Source organism: Dendropsophus ebraccatus, chromosome 6, assembly GCF_027789765.1.
Source record: "Dendropsophus ebraccatus isolate aDenEbr1 chromosome 6, aDenEbr1.pat, whole genome shotgun sequence".
In the NCBI taxonomy this organism is placed as follows: domain Eukaryota; kingdom Metazoa; phylum Chordata; class Amphibia; order Anura; family Hylidae; genus Dendropsophus; species Dendropsophus ebraccatus.
Genome location: NC_091459.1, coordinates 13,348,109 through 13,372,242, shown reverse-complemented (window position 1 = coordinate 13,372,242; position 24,134 = coordinate 13,348,109). Strand labels below are relative to the sequence as shown.

The window sequence follows — 24,134 nt, the reverse complement described above, 5'->3', positions numbered from 1 at the left end:
CAGTATGGTGTTGGAAAAGGTAAAAGATAAAAGGCGGGAAACTAAATTAATAAGGGGAATGGGGCATCTTAGTTATGAGGATAGATTAAAAGAATTAAATTTGTTTTGTCTGGAGAAGAGAAGTTTAAGGAAGGATATTAATATATATATATATATATATATATATATATATATATATATATATATATATATAAATGGCCCCTACAAGAAATATGGGAAAAAGATGTTCCAGGTACAACCCCCTCAAAAGATGAGGGCACGTAGAATTATCCAGCACGATACTCAACTGGACGGTACTTTAAATAACATGGTGGATGACTTTAAAACAAGGGGATACCCTAGAGCGCTACTTGACAACTGTCACACACAGATCAAACAGATAGAGAGGACAACACTGTTACAAAAAGTTGACAAACAGAGTAGGACAGAACGCATCCCGTTTATCTCAACATATACGCACTTCTCTCCTAAGATAGGTAGCATCATTAACAAACACTGGCACATTATTAAAAAGACACATCCGAACATTCAGGAATTTCAGGTGCCTCCATTACTTTCATACAGGAGAGGACAAAATCTCAGGGACACATTAGTGAAGACTGATGTTACTGCCCCCACAGGCGGCGGACAACGATATTTGGCCCCACCTAAAAAAGGTTCATACCCCTGTGTAAGATGTACTAACTGTAAATATATGGTGAAAGGTACACATTTTGTCCATCCGATGACTAACAAAAAATATATGATCAAACACTATCTCACCTATGACTCGGACTGGGTGATTTATGCCCTTTGGTGCCCCTGTAAGAAGCTTTATATAGGGGAGACAACATATGATTTCAAGACCCATATCAACCAACACCGTTATATCATAAGAAAACTGAAAGCTGATTTACCGGTTTCTAAACATTTTGCAGATGCTGGGCACACTGAAAAAGACCTTAAGTTCATGCTTCTAGACAAGATCATCCCCCCCAAACGAGGAGGTGATAGACTCATACTGCTCAAACGTAGGGAACTACAATGGATTTATGAATTAGACACACTAACCCCCAAGGGCCTGAATGTAGAATATAAGGTCAGTGGTGGTATGTACAAATAGAGGTTTGCCCTGTGCCTATCCCAGGATTCCCCCGTGACAGTCAGGAACAGTGGAACTTTGATTTTATTGTTATTTACCTATGTTATACTTACCTTTCTATTTGCTTTGTTTAGATCTGAAGGACGACTGAACTCACCTCATATGGATTGACACAGTGCGAATCACTTTTTTCATCTGATACTGACCAAGACCAGGAGAACCGCTTTATGTCCTTATATTTCCCCTGTACATTTCTTTTGTGTGAATTCGGCCTGGAGTGGCCATCCGGCATGGAAGGGGGCTCTGTGCGGTACACACACCGTGGTATTCTTCGAGTGCACCGGTTAAGTGGAACACAGTTATAGTGACGGTGATGATCCGATGTGGTGATGCCTGAACTTCCCCCTGAGCCGGTATAGTTCAATTGTGCTTTATTATACTCCTGCAGTCAGTATGTGAGCGCTTTTTATGAATGAAATGTTTACCCCACGTGACTAGATCACATGATCTTACTACTAGCCTGTGTCCATGAGAGTGAGCTCGGAAGTCCGGATCTATATACTAATGGACTAATATGTTTCTCATTATGTATATTCTACTAAGAGGTCTCCTTTGGACATTCTCAAGCCTCTTTTTCACATGGACACTTTGCACTAGATGGACTTTTATTCGCAAACGCTGCGATCATACCGCACTAAGATGCTGTGCTCCACAATGAATCGCACGGGACTTGCACATATGCTGTATAATTTGCTCATTATGTTTTGACCAATGATTTGTAATCACTAATTACCACACCTGTATAAAACTCTTGCTTTGTTTCACTGCCCACACGCTTGAAAATGATGATGGAGATCATCGAAACGTCGCGTCTCACCGTATGCCGTGTTTTGTTTACACACTGATGTAATAAACCCAACTATTTTTGCACTTATAGCTGTGTGCTGCGGAATATATTTCCATTGAGTAGCTGACTACGTCCCTGGCAGGGACTATCCGCTGGCACCAACCTACCTGATCCTGTGGTGCTGCTCTGTATCATATTTGTATATTATATATATAAATGGCCCCTACAAGAAATATGGGAAAAAGATGTTCCAGGTAAAACCCCCTCAAAAGACAAGAGAGCACTGCCTCTGCCTGAAGAGATCCCCTCCCGCCGCTGGGCAGTTAATTTACATTGCTGCAGTCTATGCCTGAAGCTGCAGCCACGTGAATCAGCAATCCAGGATGACACAAGCACAGGAGCTGCATCTGTGTCATCCGCGGACCCGCCGCAACTCTCAGCACCAGAGCCGCACTCCGGTGCTGAGAGTTAACCCATAGATACTGCGGTCAGCATGGCCGCAGCATCTATAAGGCTTCTGACTGAGAATTCTTCCTCTACAGAGGGGGAATTCTTTGCCGGTGTCCATCGGGGCTCTGCAAAGTTATTGCAGAGCCCCGATGGTAGCCATGGAAACCGAAAACCTGAGGCTTTCAGTTTCCCAACTACGGAGGCCGGTGGGGGAGGGAGTGAAGGCTGGGTGCGCGGGGAGTGCGCCTGTGAGCTCTGCCCCTCCCCTCTCTCCCCTGCCGCTGTCACAGGATTGTAACAGCGGCAGGGGACAGAGGAGAGGGGGCAGACATACAGACATCAGCTTATGGGATCATTATGATCCCATAAGCTGATGTCTAAACACGACCTGAGCATTGAGGCATCAATGACCCCAGGTCGTGAAAAGGTTAACATATCACTACATAGAAATGTAAGGGAAGAGGTATTATGTCTACTCATCTTCTCTTCTACTATTTTTATTATCTTCAAAATACTATTACCCCTTTCATATCTACCTTGGGTGTAATTCTTTATGTGCTTTGTAGAGATGAGCCAAGATTACTTAGTAACCAATCACAGCTCAGCTTTCAGCTCCGGTAAAATTAAAGAGGAGCTGTGATTGGTTGCTGTGGGCAGATTACACGAGTCTATATTTTACATCCTTTGATAAATCTGGGCCAATATACTAATCTACACATATAAGCCATAATCATTTTCTGTATAAAAGCTCACGGGATACTATTAATATTAAATTAGAGTCAGCTGGAGAAAAAAAGGCGCCAGTGTAATTGCTCTCTGATCAATAAATGTAGATACATGCCCATGTTATATTTCAAACTATGCATTAGGTGTGTAGAATCCTATTATAATAGCATTTTATTAGCCTACATTGTTTCATTTGTATGGATTTCAGGGTTGCCTTCCCTTTGAAGCCGGAGCAATGAAAAATATCTTCTGTCAGTAATTCATTATTAAAAGCTTCTGGCATTTTGAACAATAGTTTCAAATCTGTCCCATGAAAAAGGAGCTTTTGACAAACTACAAGACCAGAAGGACTTGGCTGACACAGAGAGAATGCTCACATTAAAAGGAGCAGTAAAGAATAAAGATATGAATAACTTCTTCTTGTCCTTTACATGAACTAAAAGGGAAAAACATAAATAAAATAAAAAACTGCATAAAAAGGACATAGATGTATTTTAGAAGTCATGTTCAAGGCTGTTCAAGGCTATTTTTTCTTTGAAATATTTATAGCTTTCAGAATGCGGTTTTGTCCCATGCACTAATGTGCACAACCACAATGCCAAACTTTAGTGGTTATATTTTGCTAGATAGAAAAATCTGTTTTCCTTTTATACTAGAGGCATTTGGGCAGCGAGCATTGAGAGAACAAGTGAGCACGCAGGTTGCTATGTCACCCGTTTTTATCTTCCTAAATACATGAATGTATAGATTGTTCATGTTATTTATCCCCTGGTACTTTAAAGTAACTGCAACACCTGGGGCCATTTCCTCCTTTTTTATGTCTATATTTGAGATTTTAAAATAAATCCCTGTAGACTGTGACATTTGAAGCAGAAAACGTTGCTTGAAGACCTACTGCTGTTCCCTTTAGCTTTTCTTAAGTCAACATATATTATCTCCAGCACTTGGTGACACAATTACATTGCAAGGTTTCTGAGTACAATGATTATTTAACATGATATGAGATATGATCTGAGGATAGGCGGGGAAAAAAAACATGATCAATGTCACTTGATACTACGTGTAATATTAATGATGAATATATTAAATATGAAATACTAATAAAATATAATAATTTTCGATTAATATTGCATTATTCAGTATATTGGTAAATTAACCCCTCATTGGTGCCAAATTAATGCAATGTTCTTCCTCCTCCCCGCCTTCTAAGAGCCATAGCGCTTTTATTTTTCCACCTACAGGGCTGGTTGGGGTATAATTTTTTGAGCCATGATCTCTCATTGTAATTGGTATCATATTGGTGTAAAAAAATAAATTTAGGTTGTTTTTTATTAAAAAAAATTCTAATTTATAAATAAATAAAAAAAATCAGCAATTCCGGTGTTCTTTTTTCTCTTATTATTAATTGTTCACCATGCGGGAACAATATTGTAATATTTTAATAGATCAGACAATTCTGCATGTTACGATAGATAATATGTTTATTTTTTATGTTTTTTAAATATTTTTATTTGTATAATAGGAAAGGGGGTATTGTAAATTATTTTTTTTTATATGTTTTAAAACTTTTATTTTTTTAGAGCAGACTCTATCTTCAGATCGAAGATCTAACAGGACCAAGGTAAGTGGCTGCTTACCCCCTCTGCTTGTAAAGCTAATTGCGGCATTGCAGTGTTTTAGAGGGTTAATGACAGGCAGCTGCAGGACCACTACAGGTATCAGGGGTGTGTGAGTGGGGTATAATAAAGAGAATATGCTTACCGCTTCTCGTGCCCTGGTGCACGGCATCCCTAAGCTCTCAGACCTGACCTCTCAGCTGTCATCTTCTGGGTATGTCACGACCTGGGTTCAATGTCACAGAGGGGTGGAATTTATCCCACTCAGGCGATCAGTGACTGCAGTGGTGTACCACCCTTGTCATGACATAGCCAAAGGGGTGCTTGGAAGATAGCCGCCTGGGGTCCGGGAGAGGGACTCGGGTCTGCGTGGGCACCAGGACAGGTGATTATAACTTCTTTTTTATTTTCTCCTTACCCCTGCCCATAATAAATTTGTGTGCCCCCCACACACACACACACATGTCAATGCAATACAAAATGCAATATAAATAGAAAATTGTGGGGTTTTTTTTACAATATATAATTAATATTTAATAAAAACTTTTAGTCAAGCTCTAAGCCTGTAGGAATTCAAAGCAATAAATTAATAATATAGTAACAAAGAAATAAAAAATAAATGGAAATTCTTGATTTAATTCTGGAGTCAAGCCATGATCTTCCCCACCACAATAACCAGAAGTCCCTGTGGCATATATTCTCACTTTTTCAAAGTGAATAACAACATTGCCACAAGAGGAATGAAGTATGTTGGCTGTCACTCCTGTCTTTTGTTACTAAAACTTGTCTACAACTGGCAGCTGTTTCTCCTGATACCTCTGTAAACGCAAGCCAAGTGTACATACTTATATCTATGGCAAGAGAGGGACAGAGGGCAGAAATGGAGAAACAAAGGATCAGGTATGTTGAAATTCAATATTCTCAATCGTAATTCCTCTGACATCTGCTATTGTAGGTAAATCCTGTGGTCCCCACACGAAGTAGGTCATTGGCTGATGACAATGAAGTGTTGCCTTGTCTATTGGAATCTTAAGCAGTAGTGACAATGTAAAGCCCCTATTACATAGGGCGATCTCAGGGAGCAGGCAAGCGTAGACCTGTCAGGTCAGCGCTCACTTGCTTCTTGTTCCCCACTTACTGCTGGCACTATTACAAGTGCCGACAGCGAGTGGATAAGGGGGGGCACCTGGAGCTGCGCGGGGAAGGTGGGGTGCTACCGAACCCAATCATTCCCCGAACTTCTGGCACCAAATGGAATGCATGCTGATTGGGTCCAGCATACTTCGTGACAGGTATCATTTAAACCTTGAAAGACTTATCTTATGTTTTTCAGAGTGGAAACTAAATTGTAGATTTCCATTAAAGACTATTTAACGATAGCTTAATTTTCCATTCAAGAAGACAACCGTCAGCTGACATGCACGATGTCGACATGTTATAAACATGTAACCAACAATTTAGATGGCAGCAGACCACCGCTACCTTCTATGGGCTGCCGAGATGATCTAAGGATGACCCAGGCCGCCCCCCTGCAGCTTCCCTTGACCCCCCCCCCCCGGCTCTTTCCCGTTTGCTTCCGATGCATATAATAGTGCCTGCAGTGCGAGGGGAACCAGGAGTGAGAAAGCACTGACCTGACAGGTTGGCGCTCATTTGCTCCTCTTAATCGCCCCGTGTAATAAGGGCTTTAAAGGGCATTAATTTGCTTGCTGCTCTTAGCTAGCACAGTCAGAATTAAAGCAAATGTACCATCCCCTTAACATGACCCACGGATAGATCGACGCCGGCACAGGGAAGCCGGAGCCGCAGTCCATTTTTTGAACCGCGGCCCAGTTCCCATGTACGGCGGCGTTCTATCCACGGGTATCGGGCGCAGGCGCTGAAGCACTGGAGGCGGGCCAGGCTACCCCCAGTGGTAGGAATCCTCCGCCCCTCTATGACGCGGCTCCATTGATTCTAACGTAGCCGTGTCATAGAGGCGCGGGGGATTCCTCTCACTGGGGGCGGCCCGGTCCGCTTTCAGTACTTTAGCCCTGGCCCGGTACCCGTGGATAGAACAGCACTGTACAGGGGAACCGGGCCGCTGATTAAAAAATGGACCGTGGCACCGGCTTCTCTGGACCTGCGCTGATCTATCCGTGGGTCATGTTAAAGTGAATGTACCTGGTGGGAATTTTTTTTATTTAATGCCTCCCTGCAATGTCAAGTACTGCCACAAGAGCAACTCCCAGGTGCTCGAGAAGTTGGACACAGGAGTCCTAAAAAACTATTCAGGTTCTCCTGGCAGCCCTAGGGCGGCATCCAACATCTCCAGATACTGGGAGTGAAAAGTCGAGCGTTCAGGTTTGAAGAACGTTGTCAAACTTGAACAGTTCGGCCAGTCCACTCAACACTAACAATGAAGCACCACAACCTTTTTATTATGCTGTTCTTTGGATCCTAAGGATACACCATTAGTGGATACCTCCAGAAAATGTCTTAGTGATCGAGAAACACTGTCGTTTCATATTGAATTGTTATTGATGTTATGCTGTATGTAATCTAAAACCCATCTTATGTCTTTGTTACAGTTTTGTTTTTCTTTGTTAGGTTTTTTTCCTTGCTGTTTGTTATTCCTTTCTTTTGCAATATGCAACATATGACTGAATACTGCACTGAGCATTGCTCCCAGCATGGAATAGATTAGGGTGATCCATTTATTTCTAATGTATTATGCAATGCTACTAGTGACCTGAATATTGATCAATCTATGTTGTTTATCATACTGTTTGTATGTTTGCCCGTACAATCTTTCTATGTAACACATTGCATGGCTGTTTATATGTTGCAGTGCTGTGTTAATGAAAATCTAACAAAATAATTATACGTTTACTTTAACAGTGGTAAATATATAGGAACAAACCTTGATAAATTGCCTTAAATCCCGGGGAGCCAATGCTGTCATCAGATTGCAAGTGCAGCCACATTTGGTTGCTCATGCTGACAATAAGATCTGGTACACTAGAGCCTGTAAGACTGGACAAAGCATAAAATGTATAGTAAATAGGAATTGCTGCAATAGCTTTTTATGATGGTAATAAAATAACAGAATTACACGTATGATTTATGTTAGAGGGAGATTCACATTTTTGCAATGTATGAAAATTTGTAATCTATTCACAAGAAAAGTATCCATGTGGACTAGGTGTAATGTGAGGAAACACTGGGAGAGAATTAATTTAATGTATATCCACAAATTTGTGAGAAAGTCTAGGATTATACTTCATAGTGAAGTCAGTGTCCATGATATTCTGTTTCGCATTGTACAGCTTTCACAGTATTTCAAAGCAATATTACCTATTTTTACAGGTTTTACAGGTGTAACAATAGAAACAATGATAAAAGAAAGTATATAAAAAAATTAAATGAAACTACATTAAGGGTGCCTTCACACCTACCGACTCGCAGCGTTAATAACGCTGCAAGTCGGCTAGGTCCTGGCTGATCACTGTCAGTACATACACGGAGCGGTCTGAACGACTGCTGCGTGTATGTAAATCTGCCGGCCAATTAACCCCTTCTGATGCCCCCGCCTCAGCTCTGTATACATTACCTCCTCGCTCGACGGGGTCCCAGCGTACTGCTCTCGCGCCCGGCCAATCAGTGTGTTGCCCTGCTGCAGCCACTGATTGGCCGGGCGGGAGAGCAGGACGCCGGGACCCCGTGGAGCGAGGAGGTAATGTATACAGAGCTGAGCGGGAGGCAGCCGGCCGGCATCAGAAGGGGTTAAGTGGCCGGCAGATTTACATACACGCAGCAGTCGTTCAGACCGCTGCGTGTATGTACTGACAGTGATCTGCCAGGGCCTAGCCGACTTGCATCGTTATTAACGCTGCGAGTCGGTAGGTGTGAAGGCACCCTAAAGGGGTAGTGTGGCGCTAAGAAATTATACATACCTGATACGTGTCGACCCCCGTCCGCTGTCTTCTGACAGTGATGTGATCATCGGGAGGCCGGCCGACCCGCTCCTGCCGTCCCTCATGGCGGCCCCCCTCTGCCACGTCATAACTATGCTCAGCACAGTTATGCTCAGCCAATCGCGGTTGAGCACAGTTATGATGCGGCAGAGAGGGGGCCGGCATGAGGGACGCCAGGAGCGGGTCGGCCGGCCTCCCAAAGATCACTTTCAGAGGAGGGCGGACAGGGGTCAACACGAATCAGGTATGTATAATGCACTACACTTCCGGGTCCACGGGTGGGGGTTGGGGAACACGGGGAAGGGGGCCATTCACATACATATCATACATTACAAAGTTGTATAACTTTGTAATGTGTGTTATTTTGTGAATAATTTCTTAGCTCCGCACTACCCCTTTAAAATACACTAGGAGGTTGGTTTCCCACTGCATATATTTCAGTCAGTATTGTCGTCCTCATATTGCAACCAAAACCAGGAGTGGATTAAAAACACAGAAAGGATCTGTTCAGACAATGGTGAAATTGAGTGGATGGCTGCCATATAACAGTAAATATCTGCCATTATTTCAATATAACAGCCGTTGTTTTAAAATAACAGCAAATATTTGCCATTAAATGGCGGCCATTCACTCAATTTCAACATTGTGTGAACAGATCCTTTTTGTGTTTTCAATCCACTCCTGGTTTTGGTTGCAATATGAGGATCACAATTCTGACTGAAATATACGTAGTGTGAACCCAACCTTAGGGGTCCTTTAAAAGATTACTCTTGTCATTTAAACGGTTACTCCAATAAAAATCTTTTTTCTTTCAAATTCACTGGTTTCAGAAGATTATATAGATTTTTTATTTACATTTATCATACTTATCAGCTGCTGTATGTTCTGCAGGAAGTGGTGTATTCTTTTCAGTCTGACACAGTGCTCTCTGCTGCCATCTCTGTCCATGTCAGGAACTGTACAGAACATCAGCAAATCCCCATAGAAAACCTCTCCTGCTCTGGACAGTTCCTGACATGGACAGAAGGGGCAGCAGAGAGCACTGTGTCAGACTGAAAAGAAAACATCACTTCCTCCAGGACATACAGATGACAAGAATGGGAAGACTTGAGATTTTTTAGATAGAAGTAAAATACAAATCTATATATTTTTCTGAAACCAGTTGATTTAAAAGAAAAAGATTTTTGTCGGAGTATCCCTTTAACATCTATTTATCTGTCTGTCTGTCTATCTCCTATCTATCTATCTATCTATCTATCTATCTATCTATCTATCTATCTATCTATCTATTTATCTAGCTCCTCTTATATAGAACATATTAGATCCCATTCTTACCTTACTTTGTTCGCCCGGTGTCCTCCTGCAATTTCCTCCGCTCAACGCACCTGCTGCCACTTATTAAACAGACCAATCACAGAAGTGACAGCGTGCTCAGTCAATGACTGGCCCCGGAGCTGTCCAGCTTCAGTCAGTGGTTGGCTGAGTGAACTGTCACTGAACTGTCACTGCTGAGACAAGTCCATTTTGGAAGTGGCAGCAGGGTCGTTCAGTGAAGGACCAGAAGACACTGCTAGAGGGCGGAGCATGGTCAAGTATGAATAGGCTCTTTCTTATGTTCTATATAAGGGCAGCAATTTAATTAAAAAAAAAAATAAATAGATAAAGGAAATGAGTACCCCTTTAAGGCCCATACTAGATATAACATACTGCATTCTCTTCTACTGACATTTGTCTTTCATGTGTTCAATCTAGAGCGATAAATTGAAATGGCATAAAGATGTGAATTACAAATGATTAAATTACTTTAATGAATTCTGAACAATTGGTGGACATGATGTCTAACACAAACATGATTCTTCATTTGTAATAAAGAGCATTACTTACACATATAATACAGAACGTGTGTCCCCTACTTTGCCCCCATCTCCTATAGTCAATGTATCATAGCCTCGCTCGAGCTCAAATACTTCAAATGAAATCTTGATAACCTGTTAAAATAGAAACACACAGTAAGGAAAGCCTAATAGTACAACATATACATGGGAAATTTTCTAAGCACGGGATCAATTATTGTACTACAGAGTATTTAAAGTGACGCTGTCACCCCCTGCTAAATTTAGCGGTTTACATAGCATATTCAATATCATACGTCAATCTATTATCATCTGCAGATTGTGCTAAGTGGGCAGGGCTTCTCGATAACAACACCCCTTAGCCACACCCAAAGTTTCACCTATAGCCCCAACCCTCCGTGATGTCATCAGCACACAGGCCCCACCCCCTCGTCAACCTTTGGAACAGGCTGGCCTAAAGGTCTAGAGCCTATGTGTCGATGATGTCCCAGAGGGGTGGGGTCAACGGTGGCGCTGTAGGTGGGACTAAGTGGCACTATTGCTGTGAAGCCCCACCCACTTAGCACAATCTGCAGATGATAAAAGATCCCTTTTTACTTGAACAAGCAGTATGACGTATGATATAAAATAAGGTATGAAAACTGCTAAATTTACCCTTTACACCTGTGTAGAGAAGTCATAATACAAAAAGGGAGTGACAGTGTCACTTTAAAGATAACATTGGCATCCGTACATATATGTGTTTACTTGACAGTTAAAAGAAAGCAACTTTTATACTTAGGAATGACATCAAAACATGTAACATATTTGACAAGATCAATGTGTTTCTTTGAAATAATTCAATATTTTTGGTTTCTCATTACTGGATTTAGTTAGATAATAGAGCGTGAAAAACAGTGAATCTAAATATTATAACAGGGTCAAAATCATGTCATAACTACATGTGTGACGATAAAATAAAATACCTATAAATCCACTCAGGAACAAACTTAAAGTGTGACTACCATTTTTTAAAAGCCTCTGACATGTTATAGGAACATGTCGGAAGTGCATATCGGTTCAGGTCTGGCTGTTTAGTACCCCGGCCAATCGCTAGAACGTATTAGCAGTCTACAGAATTTATCTCCCTGATGATCTCCCCTTCCCTCCGTTAGGCGGCTCCATTGACTCTAATGGATCCGCAACACAGAGGGGACCACTGTTCAAAAAAAGGACCGCGGAACCGGCATCCCCATCTATTAAAAAAAGAGATGTACTAGTGGTACATTTGTTATAACATAATAGGAAATAATACATCATCTACTCTAGCACATACAAACTTTTAGGCTTTGTTGACACAACCTACATTTTATGAAAAGAATAGGGATGGTCCGAACCTGCCAAGGTTCGGGTTCGTGTGAACCCGAACGCTCGGCAGCAGATGGCCTATGGGCTATGACTGTATCCCAGTTTTCCAGGCGGTCCACCCGCTGGATCCGCCCACTGCACGGAGCGGACAGACACCGGGAATCATTACCGAGGGTTCGGACCATCCCTAGAAAAGAACAGATGTTTTTAATTAATGGAAAAAAATGTATTAAAGTATTGTATTGCCCCTCAAAAGTTATACAATTCAACAATATACACTTATTATGGGAAATTCTTATATATGCTTCCACCACCCCCACCCCCTTGCACTTACTACTGCATCAAGGCTTCACTTCCGGGATAACATGGTGATGTCACTTCCTGGATAACATGGTGATTTCACTTCCTGGATAACATGGTGATGTCATGACCCGACTCCCAGAGCTGTGCGGGCTGTGGCTGCTGGAGAGGATGATGGCAGAGGGATGCTCAGTGTCCCTCCAGTGCCATGTGTCCCTCAGTGTCCCCCTGCCATCATCCTCTCCAGCAGCCACAGCCCGCACAGCCCTGGGAGTCGGGTTGTGACATCACCATGTTATCCAGGAAGTGACATCACTATGTTATCCAGGTAGTGACATCACCATGTTATCCAGGAAGTGACCTCACCATGTTATCCAGGAAGTGACATCACCAAGTTATCCAGGAAGTGAAGCCTTGATGCAGTAGTGAGTGCAGGGAAAAAAAGCACTTTATGTGCATTTCCCGTAATAAGTGTATATTGGGGATTTGTATAACTTTTGGGGGGCAATACAACACTTCAATAAAAAATTTCGCCGGACTTCTCCTTTAACCCCTTAAGGACAGAGCCAATTTAGATTTTTGCGTTTTCGTTTTTTCCTCCTTGTGCTTAAAAGGCCATAGTACTTGCATTTTTCCACCTAGAAACCCACATGAGCCCTTATTTTTTGCGTCACTAATTGTACTTTGCAATGACAGGCTGAATTTTTGCATAAAGTACACTGCGAATCCAGAAAAAAAATAAATGTATGGTGAAATTGAAAAAAAAAAAACGCATTTTGTTTATTTGGGGGAAATGTGTTTTTACGCCATTCGCCCTGGGGTAAAACTGACTTGTTATATATGTTCCTCAAGTCATTACGATTAAAATGATATATAACATGTATAACTTATATTGTATCTGATGGCCTGTAAAAAATTCAAACCGTTGTCAACAAATATACTTCACTTAAAACCGCTCCGTTCCCAGGCTTATAGCGCTTTTATCCTTTGGTCTATGGGGCTGTGTGAGGTGTCATTTTTTGCGCAATGATGTGATCTTTCTATCAGTACGTTGATTGCGCATATACAACTTTTTGATCGCTTTTTATTACAATTTTTCTGGATTTGATGCGACCAAAAATGCGCAATTTTGCACTTTGGGATTTTTTTGCGCTGACGCCATTTACCGTGCGAGACCAGGAATGTGATTAATTAATAGTTCGGGTGATTACGCACGCGGCGATAGCAAATATGTTTGTTTATTTATTTATTTACTTTTATTTATAACCTGGGAAAAGGGGGGTGATTCAGACTTTTATTAGGGGAGGGGGCTTTTTATTGACAACAACACTATATTTTTTTTTTTACACATATACTGCATCTGATTACTGTATTAGCGGGCATGGCGATCGGACCGTGCCCGCTAATACCTACGGTCCCGGGCTACAAGCGGCACCCGGGACCGCCGCGGTTCAGAGCGGGGTCGCCGTGCGGCCCCGCTCTGAACGCCCTTACCGGCAATAGGGCGTACCTATACACCCTTTGTCGTTAAGGGGTTAAGGACAGAGACAAATTTTATTAGGGGAGGGGGCTTTTTACTATTAACAACATTTTTTTTTAAACTTTTACACTTATACTAGAAGCCCCCCTAGGGGACTTCTAGTATAAGTGCTTTGATCTCTCATAGAGATCTCTACAGCATAGATATGCTGCAGAGATCCATGAGATAGGCACTCGTTTACTTCCGGCTGCTGCAGCCGGAAGTAAACGAGTGCCGAGCCGGGGACGGCGCCATCTTGAGCGGTCCTCGGCCGGCTTCAGAAACGGAGATCGCTCCTCCGGGATAACATCCCGGAGGAGCGATCTCCTCCACTAGACACCAGGGAAGTGCTGCGGCCGGTAGTCGGATGCAGCTGTCATGTTTGACAGCTGCATCTGATTACTGTATTAGCGGGCACGGCGATCAGACCGTGCCCGCTAATACCGGCGGTCCCGGGCTACAAGCGGCACCCGGGATCCCCGCGGTTCAGAACGGGATCTCCGCGCGGCCCTGCTCTGAACATCCTTAACGGCATCAGGGCGTAAATATACGCCCTATGTCGTTAAGGGGTTAAAACAACAGCCGTTCTTTTCATAGTGAAATGTGTTGAAGTCAAAGCAAACAACCGCCATTGTTCACACAATGTATTGATATAGCCGTGGAAATAATTGACATGTCAGTTATTTCTGTCTTTTTTTAAGTGCCATTTTTAAATGCGGGAGTGCCCCTTTAAAGATACAGTACTTTCCTTGCTTTTTGGCAACCATTGATTTTGGACATGACTGAATTTAGAATGTTAATTAATGCAAATTCATGAAGGATTTGTTTCTTTTTAAGGAAACATTACTAATGCTAGCTAAGTTGCCGCATTTCCTTGACTTTAATGTTTTCACAGTATAGAAATCTGAATGATAATATAGTATGATATCTGAAGCTCTGTGATGTTACCACTGCCAGTTAAAGGCCTTCTGGCATTAAAGGATCATGCTGATAATGACAGAAGTGAACTTTTTTCAGTTTTGTTTTAAGGATAAATCTCATAGGATATAAAGCAGCTGTCCGTTTTTTTTTGTTTTTTGTTAAATAAACAGATTTCAAATCAAATCGATTTTCACATCATTATTTGCTGAAATTTTACTTAAAAAAAATTAATAATCTTCTGTCTAAATATTTCATATCTGTCAACTGTCTCCATATCAATTTTTTTTTCTTGAATTCGGAACCATGTGCAAGAAATCAGATTGACAGCTATAGTTCTATACTATGGCATCAAAGCTAATCCACGTCCTGTCATAATATGGCTAATATGGTAGAATACTCTCATCTGCAATATGGACTACATTTACTTAAATGGTGGTCAGTGACTAGTGATGAGTGAACATGTTGGTGAAGGTTCGTATGTTCGTACAAACATGCTGCTAATTGTTTGTGTTCGCCAATCACAATTTGTTCGATGGTCGGAATGGTTGTAACGATCATTTTCGAACATGCAAACGTTTATCCTGCAATGTACGCAACTGCTTAAAGGGGTTATCCGGCGAAAAAAAATTATTCACAGAATAACACACATTACAAAGTTATACAACTTTGTAATGTATGTTATGTCTGTGAATGGCCCCCTTCCCCGTGTTTCCCCCCACCCACGCTAGACCCGGAAGTGTGGTGCATTATACTCACCGCATGTCGTGTCGTCCACGGTCTCCGATCGTCAGCAGTGACGTCTTCTTCGGGAGTTTGTCGGATCTTCCCGAGTGCCGGCCACCCTCTGCAGCGTCATCCGAAGCTCAGCCGCGATTGGCTGAGCATAACTGTGCTCAGCCAATCGCGGCTGAGCGGCTGATGACGCGGCCACGTCATCAGCTGCTCAGCCGCGATTGGCTGAGCACAGTTATGCTCAGCCAATCGCGGCTGAGCTTCGGATGACGCTGCAGAGGGCGGCCGGCACTCGGGAAGATCCGCCAAGCTCCCGAAGAAGACGTCACTGCTGACGATCGGAGACCGTGGTCGGCACGCGACAGGTAATGTATAGCGCACCACACTTCCGGGTACACGGGTGGGGGTGGTGGGACACGGGGAAGGGGGCCATTCACAGACATAACATACATTACAAAGTTGTATAACTTTGTAATGTGTGTTATTCTGTGAATAATTTTTTTTCGCCGGACAACCCCTTTAAGTTTCCTCCCAACAATCTGAAAGAGCCAATGAATGTGTGGTGAAGAAAGGGCACATCAGGTAATGTAGTGGCCATGTTCACTACTGGCATTACTGTGATTGGCTATACGATTAGTGTCATTATGTACATTACGTACATGCTATAAAAACACAACGCGGAGGTGACTTTTCTCATAGTCTTTCCTGATTCTTGTTTACTAGGGAGAGTGAAACAAGCAGGGACAGCATCTGAATATAGTTAGGCAGCAATATTCACAGAGGTAGTTAGTCAGTGTAGGGAGGGAGAGCTGAACGAGTAGTGCTTAGAATGTTGTGCATTGTCAGTGTAGGGAGGGTTACAGAATCCAGCGTTTTAGCGCTATAGAGATTCATTTTTTAACCCTGTAGTGACCAGGCATTCTCTGGGAAAAAATTTAAGAACCGAACAGTCATTTTTAGGGCAAATTTATATATATATATATATATATATATATATATATATATATATATATATAAATATATATATATATATATATATATATATATATATATATATATATAATTTTTCATTAATCTTTCTGTCTCTGCTGTGTGCCAGTGATTGCTAGTACTGTATATACGCACGGGTGGATAAAATATACGCCAATGCTACGCACCTCGTATATTACGTATTTTACACATTGCACCTGATAATCTGTACACATGTGCGTAACTCTAGACCGAAACATAAGCTTCTACTGTTCGTTATTTGTTCATAAATGTTCGGCAAACACGAACCGATCACGGTTATTTTTTTTTATGTTCATGTTGGGATCCAAACATTGGGATGTTCGCTCATCACTACCAGTGACCTGTCTCAGCCAGTAATTAAAATATAGCTAAAAGAATTCAGCCTCGAGTGTCAGCACTGCCCACAGAAACGTAAGCAAGCTCAAGGTATAGTAAAAATAATGTATTCATTACAGGTTATTGCACAGAATGAAGTATCTCATGAGCCAAATCTCCCTTCCTAAAATCCGTCATTGTGACTGGCTAGACTGTTGGCTGACCGGGGAAGGGGGGGGGGGGGCTTTAGCAAATACAATAAATTGTGTATTGATTGAAGACAAAAGAATTGAATACAATAGACTACAGAATGACTGATGTCCACAGTTAAAATAGACTGTGGAATGACTAGGAATGGTCATTAGGCATAATAGGCATAAGTTATACTAAGTTATTCTATACTAAGTTAGACTATAGCGCGGTCTACAGCACTGTACTCTGACCCAGGAAGTCTCCCTCACCTTCCAAATCATAGCAGATCCACTTCAGGCTGGGGCTTACATCAGGGGACAGGACTGTGGGGGTAATCTCTTCATAGCTGTAACCCCTCTCTCCCCGGACAGAGAGTGCTGCATGTATGTGATCACTTCTGCCCTGCTCATTCCTTCATGCCCCCTACAGTCTTTGTCCACCCTTGTGTTTCACATCCTCTCCATTACTGTACAGTAACTTATAATATCACACATTCTGCTGTTTCTGAATGTTTGTTTCATTTGTTTTACATGTAATTCAGAATAATAAATCATTATTGTTGGGTTGTGGAACCAATTGTCTGCATTTCTGTGATTTCTTATGGGAAAATTTGCTTTGGTGTAAGAGTGGATTTGGATTAAAAGCACGGTCCCGGAATGAATTATGCTCCTAATCCAAGGCACCACTGTGTGTATATATATATATATATATATATATATATATATATATATATATATATATATATATATATATATTTGAGTTATTTTGGACATGCATTTTTTTCTAGAGCTGAATTTTGAAACTGGATTACAGACTGAAAAATACCACAAAATGCCTTAAACTAAAATAATTTGTATGCAGCACATTCTACATTTCTCTACAGTCCTCAAAATAACATCTGGCCAGGAAAATATCCACGCCGAAAACCAGCCTAACAATAGTTATTCTTCGATAGATTTATAATGTTATAGTGTCAGGTCACTTGTTGAAAGGCTGTAAAATCTGAGCAAGAAATGTGATCAGAACAGCTCAAAATTCCTTTCTCCATTCAAGTATTTTACAGATCAGACACACAGAGTTGGGATAGGAGAAAGCGCCAACCCCCATTGTCTTGCAGAAAATTTTGATCTATTTTGAAGCATGATGGGAATGTTTACTGTACTATTGATGTTAATATTATTCATGACCGGAATAACTCTTCCATATTTGTGTCACATGAGAAATTTTTAGACGTTCAATTTTGGAAAATCATTCAAAGACATTCAGTGAGAATAAAAAAATGTATTTCCTTGTCAGATGACAGGCAACGCTTTCTTAGATGAAACGCTGTTAGGAGGTTTCTTATTTCCATACTAAACAGAGTTGACAGTTCTTCTCCTAAATGAAACAATTGTCTTTCTACAGCTATATACTTTACAAATATTTGTCTGACCTCTGGTTTAATATTCATTAACTCCAGTTTCAGAAAATTGCTGGAATAATAAGCTGCTGTCAGTGTCCGTGTATAATGTTTACAGATAGCTTGGAGATGATAGATGATGATGTAGGAATATAGTTTAGTATACATCGACTAAAGTGCTTTATGCTCAGTTGACATTAGTTCCTTTAGACTATATTCAGAGTGCGTAAGAGACCGGCCGTTTCATGAACCGGCCGAGGCACGAAACAGCCGGTCTCTGAAAAGATCATTCCGGCCGGTACTGACCCGATAATCTTTAGCCCCACAGAGTTCTGATGCAGGCGCATCCCTGCACGTTTGCGTCAGAATGCCCCACTCCGGCTTTAATTATTATTTTTTTTTTGACGCCAGAAAATTGCCACAAATGCCACGGCCATTGTAGTGAGTGTCAAACAATGGCCATTGTTGCATCGAAAATAGCATTGAAGTCAATGCAAAATGGCTGGAAACAGTTGACAAGTCAATTATTTCCGAGGCTGTAGCAAATACATTGTGTGAACAACGGGTGATGTTTGCATTGACTTCAATGCAAGATATTTCTCTATGATAGTTATTGTTTTAATTGAAAACAAAGGCCGTTCTTGTCATGAAAAATATGGTGTTAATGTAGCCTTAAAGTGTAGCCGTCATCATTATAAAACTTTTGATAGGACCAGGTCTGAGTGTTCAGACCGATACATATCATGAGAACGAGCAGGAGAGGACTCTGCTGCAGCGCAATCAGCTTCCTGCTCTGTGTCGGAAAAAAAGTTGGGCTCTATAGACTTATGTTAGGAGCTCGACTAGGAGAGGACCATGCTTAGCACTGTCTTCTCCCAGCTTGTTTTCATGATCGTCACAGGTCTGAATTTTCAGATCTAGACAGATCAAAACTTTTGATATGTCTCTATGACATACCAAACAAAAAGAAGATCCAACTGCACCTTGGAGATACTCCGGTTATGGCCAATGTAGACGTAGGATGCACGCAGGTAGGTCCTTGGTGTGAGCACTGCAGACTTTCAAAGAAAAGGATTCCCACAGCATCCAAGATAGAAGCAAGTGGTTTTATTCAAAGAAATGCGATGTTTCGACCTATCGGTCTTTCTCAAGCAATGCTTGACAGACATCTCATTGAGAGGATTGAAACATTGCATGTTGGGTGAATAAACTAAACCACGTTATTCAAATTTCCTGGAGTGACGTCTTTTCCTGTCGTTTGCGCTCTCTCTCTCTCTCTCTCTCTCTCTCTCACTATATATATATAATTTTATATATATATATATGAAGGTTCCTTAAGAAATTGTGTTATTTCACTTTACTAACATATTTGCAAAGTGCTTTGACAGTGACATTGCATTAGAATATTTTCCAGCATTTAGCAATTCTATTTAATATTAGAACAAAAAAATATTCTAGACATTTTCTTTTGCATTTTGTGTAACGGTGGCACGCTGTCAATTACCATTAGGAAGGCAGTCAACAGAAAAAGTGAAAGATGTCAATCTGTGATTCAACTCTACTACTGCGAAAGTAGTTCAGTTATAGTTTCTAAAGTTTATTTTGCTAAGTGTTTTATTAAAACCAGATATTTTAGTGTATTTCATTTATACTGCAGAAAAAGGCGCTGACACTTATTATCTTTCAGACAATGCTGTCAATTGGAATTGGTGATGGGGTCCTCAGGTGTTTACCAGTGATGAACTATATTGGCCTATTGGTTGGGTCAATGTATATTAGAGTAAAGACACATAAAATAATCAAATAACGATATATTTAGATCAATAATAAAAACATACACTACATAGTGTTATATATAAATCATGATAGATACAATATAAAAATAGCGGTATTTAAGAAAGGAAAAAAGAAAAAATATGAAAAAATATATAAAAGACGGAAAAATACTAAAAAAACTCAATAAAAAATCTCCTGTGGATAAAAAGAAAGTCTTAATTCATATATGTAGTTAATCACATCCAAATGATCCCACTTTTTAGTAACGATCCTTAATTGGTTGAAATGATAGACTCATTAGTATAGTGCCAGTTAGTACATGTTTATAGATATAGTAAACAACGTAGAATAATGTCGTGATTGAGCCGTAATTGCTGTATTGCTGGAATGCCTTAACAGTCTTGTTTTAAAGCTCAGTTTAGGGTGCTGTTTTGCCGGATCGATTCAGTACTGTTCATACACAATTCACGGTGGTTAGTTGAACTGTTTTACTGATTAGACTCATTGGTATACATTAATTAGATGCATAGTTATAATATATTGCATACTTTAGTTGGTATCCATAGAGTAAGGTTATTGTTAAGATATCTCAATAGGCGCTAACTGTATTCAGTAGCGATACCTCCGGTACTTTACAAGCCGCCTGATAGCTGTGACAGCATGAGTTGTGATAAACACGGCAAATGTAATAGTGTTGTGTCGTCTGACACTTCTCACCCGTCCGGCGGTAGTTGGATCTCGGTCGTTGAGAGGGGACCGTTCCGGCAGCAGTGGTTCTTGCGTCCTGGCTGTCAAGCGTTGGACGCGCTGGTGGGTGCTCAATAAATAGGTGAGCTGGCTTGCGCTTGCGCAGATGGGCTTGTTGCCCGCGGGACCTCGTGTGTTTTTTTGGCGCCAAAATTCAAGTGAGGAATGATGCCTATACTGGACACTTGTATTGGATCAGATGGATGATGATGATATAAAAATGGGTTATGTGCAAGAAAAAAGGGAGTTTAAAATAGCTGGACGCGTTTCAAAACCTTCATTGGCTTTTTCTTCAGCAGCAAAATGAATGTCCATGTAACATATGTCCAGTTTTTTATAGGCTTTTGTGCAAGTAGTTAATTGATGAGTGGGTTGCCTCTAAGATCAGGAATGGACTCGTACACCGATCTGATATGAAAATATGCGATATATACAAATTATATATATATATATATATATATATATATATATATTACTAGAAACCAAAAGACATAATGAGAAATGAATGATAAATACATAAGAAGGAATCAGAATAGAGATATAATTACATAAGTATACAGAATAAATTACAGTACTCATAAGTATTGTTTTTTTGGTGTTTTTATGTTGCAATGAAGTTTTCTTAGGGTGTTCTTCAGTATAAGAATGGTGTGCTTGTATCTGCTAGGATGTGTTTTGTGCTGCGGATTTGTTTTGGACTGCCTTTATAAAGTAGATGTTAAAAAGCCATGGGGAGACGGATCTCGGGGTCCGTCATGGCGCTAATATAACAGCCAGGCACATGACGGGCCGCGAAAAAAGTCCACCCAGGCAGGTGTCTAAATGAAGCCAAATACCTCTAGTTCATCATTTAATCCTGCTGGTGCAATGGTTTCAAAATCATAGATTAATCTAGCTTCCGCCCTAGACATAGCTGCTATGTAGTCTCCTCCTCTCCAGTTGGTCTTCACTGTATGTAATGCTGTATATACGATACCCTCAGTTTTCATGTTGTGGAACTTCTTGAAGTGTAGGGATAGGGGATGGTTCTCATTTCCCTTCCTGATGTTGTACAGATGTTCACTAATTCTGGTTTTCAGTTCCCTTTTTGTGCGTCCTATATATTGTTTGTTGCATGGACACTGTAGGATATAGATAACGCCTTTAGTATGGCAGGTCAATAGTTCTGAAATTGTCCATTTGAAGTCATTACTCGTTGACTGGACTTCAATTGTTTTTTTGGGGAAATGTGTGCATTTACAGCAGGAACAGGTTCCACAGCGATAAAAGCCCTTGGTTGTAAGCCAAGTGGGGTTCTCTTGTTTATGTGAGGGATTTCTGATTGTCGGAGCTACTTTGATGGCTAGATTGGGAGCTCGTGTGAATACAATGGGGGGTCTTACTGGTAGAAGTGGGGCTAGGACTTTGTCCTGACAAAGTAAGGGCCAATGTTTGGCAAAGATTTTTTCTATTTTTTTGTGTTGGGTATTGAACGGTATTATGATTTTGGATGTTTCTGATGTAGTGTGTTGGTTTGGGATGCCTTGCTCTGTGTGCTGAAAGAATTGGCTTCTGTCTAGTTGCTGAACTGATTGTAGGGATTTTTGTATTATTGGTTCAGGGTATTTTTTTGCTCTGAATTGATCAGAGAGATCTTCAGCTTCTATAAGGAATTGGTCATTAAAGGTGCAGTTTCTTTTCAGTCTACGGAATTGACTAGTGGGTATGTTGATGAGCCATCTAGGGAGATGGCAGCTGGAAAAGAGTATATAGCTATTTTTGGAGGTAGGTTTTGTGTAGGTGTGACATGTTAGTTTATTGTCCCTAACGGTAAGGTTGAGATCGAGAAATTCCACTTGTTCATGGCTGATGTGAGGGGTAAATTTGAGATTGCGGTCATTAGTATTGAGTTGTAAAAGGAACTGTTCTAGTTGAGTTTGAGTGCCTTTCCAAATTAAGATAATGTCATCTATATATCTTTTCCAAAAGAGAATGTTATTACCTACATGTGGCATGATGGCTAATTCTTCCCAGTGGGCCATGAAAAGGTTAGCATAACTTGGAGCAAAACGAGTTCCCATAGCTGTACCTGTAATTTGTTGGTAGTATGAATCATGGAAGTAGAAATAGTTATGAGATAGGATGAAAGAAATGGCTTCAGTTATGAATATGATTTGGTCTGGTGGAATGTTGGTTTTTTGTAGATGGTGTTTTGTGGCTTCTACTCCTTGCTGATGGTCAATGATGGTGTATAGGGATTGTACATCTAATGTAGCTAAGAGGTAATCGGGTTGCCAGCTGAAAAATTCTAATTCTTTAATGACTTGGGTGGTATCTTTAAGGTAAGTAGGGGTAGACTGAACTAGAGGTTGGAGAATTTTGTCAATATACTGTGAAAGGTTAGCTGTAAGGGATCCAATGCCAGAAATGATGGGACGGCCTGGTGGGTTGTTCGGATCTTTGTGGATTTTTGGAATAGTGTAGAACACTGGAAGTCTACGTTTATTGGCCATGATGAACTCATATTCTTTTGTATTTAATATGTCGGATTCTAAAGCTGGTTCGCATAAGAATTTCAGTTCTTTTTCATATTTTTCCCCTGGGTCAGATGTAAGTTTGATATAGGTGGAGGTGTCTTCTAATTGTCTATTGCATTCAAAAATATATTTAGAGGTGTCTTGAACTACAATGCCTCCACCTTTATCCGCAGGACGAATGGTTATGTCGAGGTTATCTTGCAGTTGTTTAATAGCGTTTCTCTCTTTGTTTGTTAAATTGTGAGTAGGTTTTTTAGTAGTTTGTAATTTCCTTAGATCTATTTCTACCGATTTTTTGAAGGATGTGATGTCAGGGCCTGCTTCATGGCGTGGGTAGAATTTGGACTTAGGGGCACAACTAGTGTGGTGATATTGGTCCTTAGATGTTTGAGTTTTCTCTAGTGGCTTTTTCAGAAAATATTTAGATAAACATAGTTTGCGGATATACTTTTCTAAACCTATATACGTATCAAATCTATTGAGGGAGTTGCTTGGGGCAAATTTCAGACCTTTTTCAAGGAGAGATTTTTGTGATGTAGTAAGTTCAGTAGAGCTGAGGTTGATAATTGAGGTAGCTAGTTTGCCCCAAGCAACTCCCTCAATAGATTTGATACGTATATAGGTTTAGAAAAGTATATCCGCAAACTATGTTTATCTAAATATTTTCTGAAAAAGCCACTAGAGAAAACTCAAACATCTAAGGACCAATATCACCACACTAGTTGTGCCCCTAAGTCCAAATTCTACCCACGCCATGAAGCAGGCCCTGACATCACATCCTTCAAAAAATCGGTAGAAATAGATCTAAGGAAATTACAAACTACTAAAAA

General features: G+C 40.8%; 1 protein-coding gene across 1 annotated transcript in view; it reads right to left on the bottom strand.

The window, feature by feature from the left end:
* Window positions 1-24,134, bottom strand: part of CSMD1 (CUB and Sushi multiple domains 1) — a 946,348-nt gene that overhangs the window by 367,295 nt on the left and 554,919 nt on the right. Inside the window, exons 11-12 of the mRNA XM_069973446.1 lie at window positions 10,561-10,664; window positions 7,623-7,735 (exon numbers count right to left, since the gene is read on the bottom strand). Of these exons, the coding sequence (XP_069829547.1) occupies window positions 7,623-7,735; window positions 10,561-10,664 (217 nt within the window). The remainder of the gene's footprint in view (window positions 1-7,622; window positions 7,736-10,560; window positions 10,665-24,134) is intronic.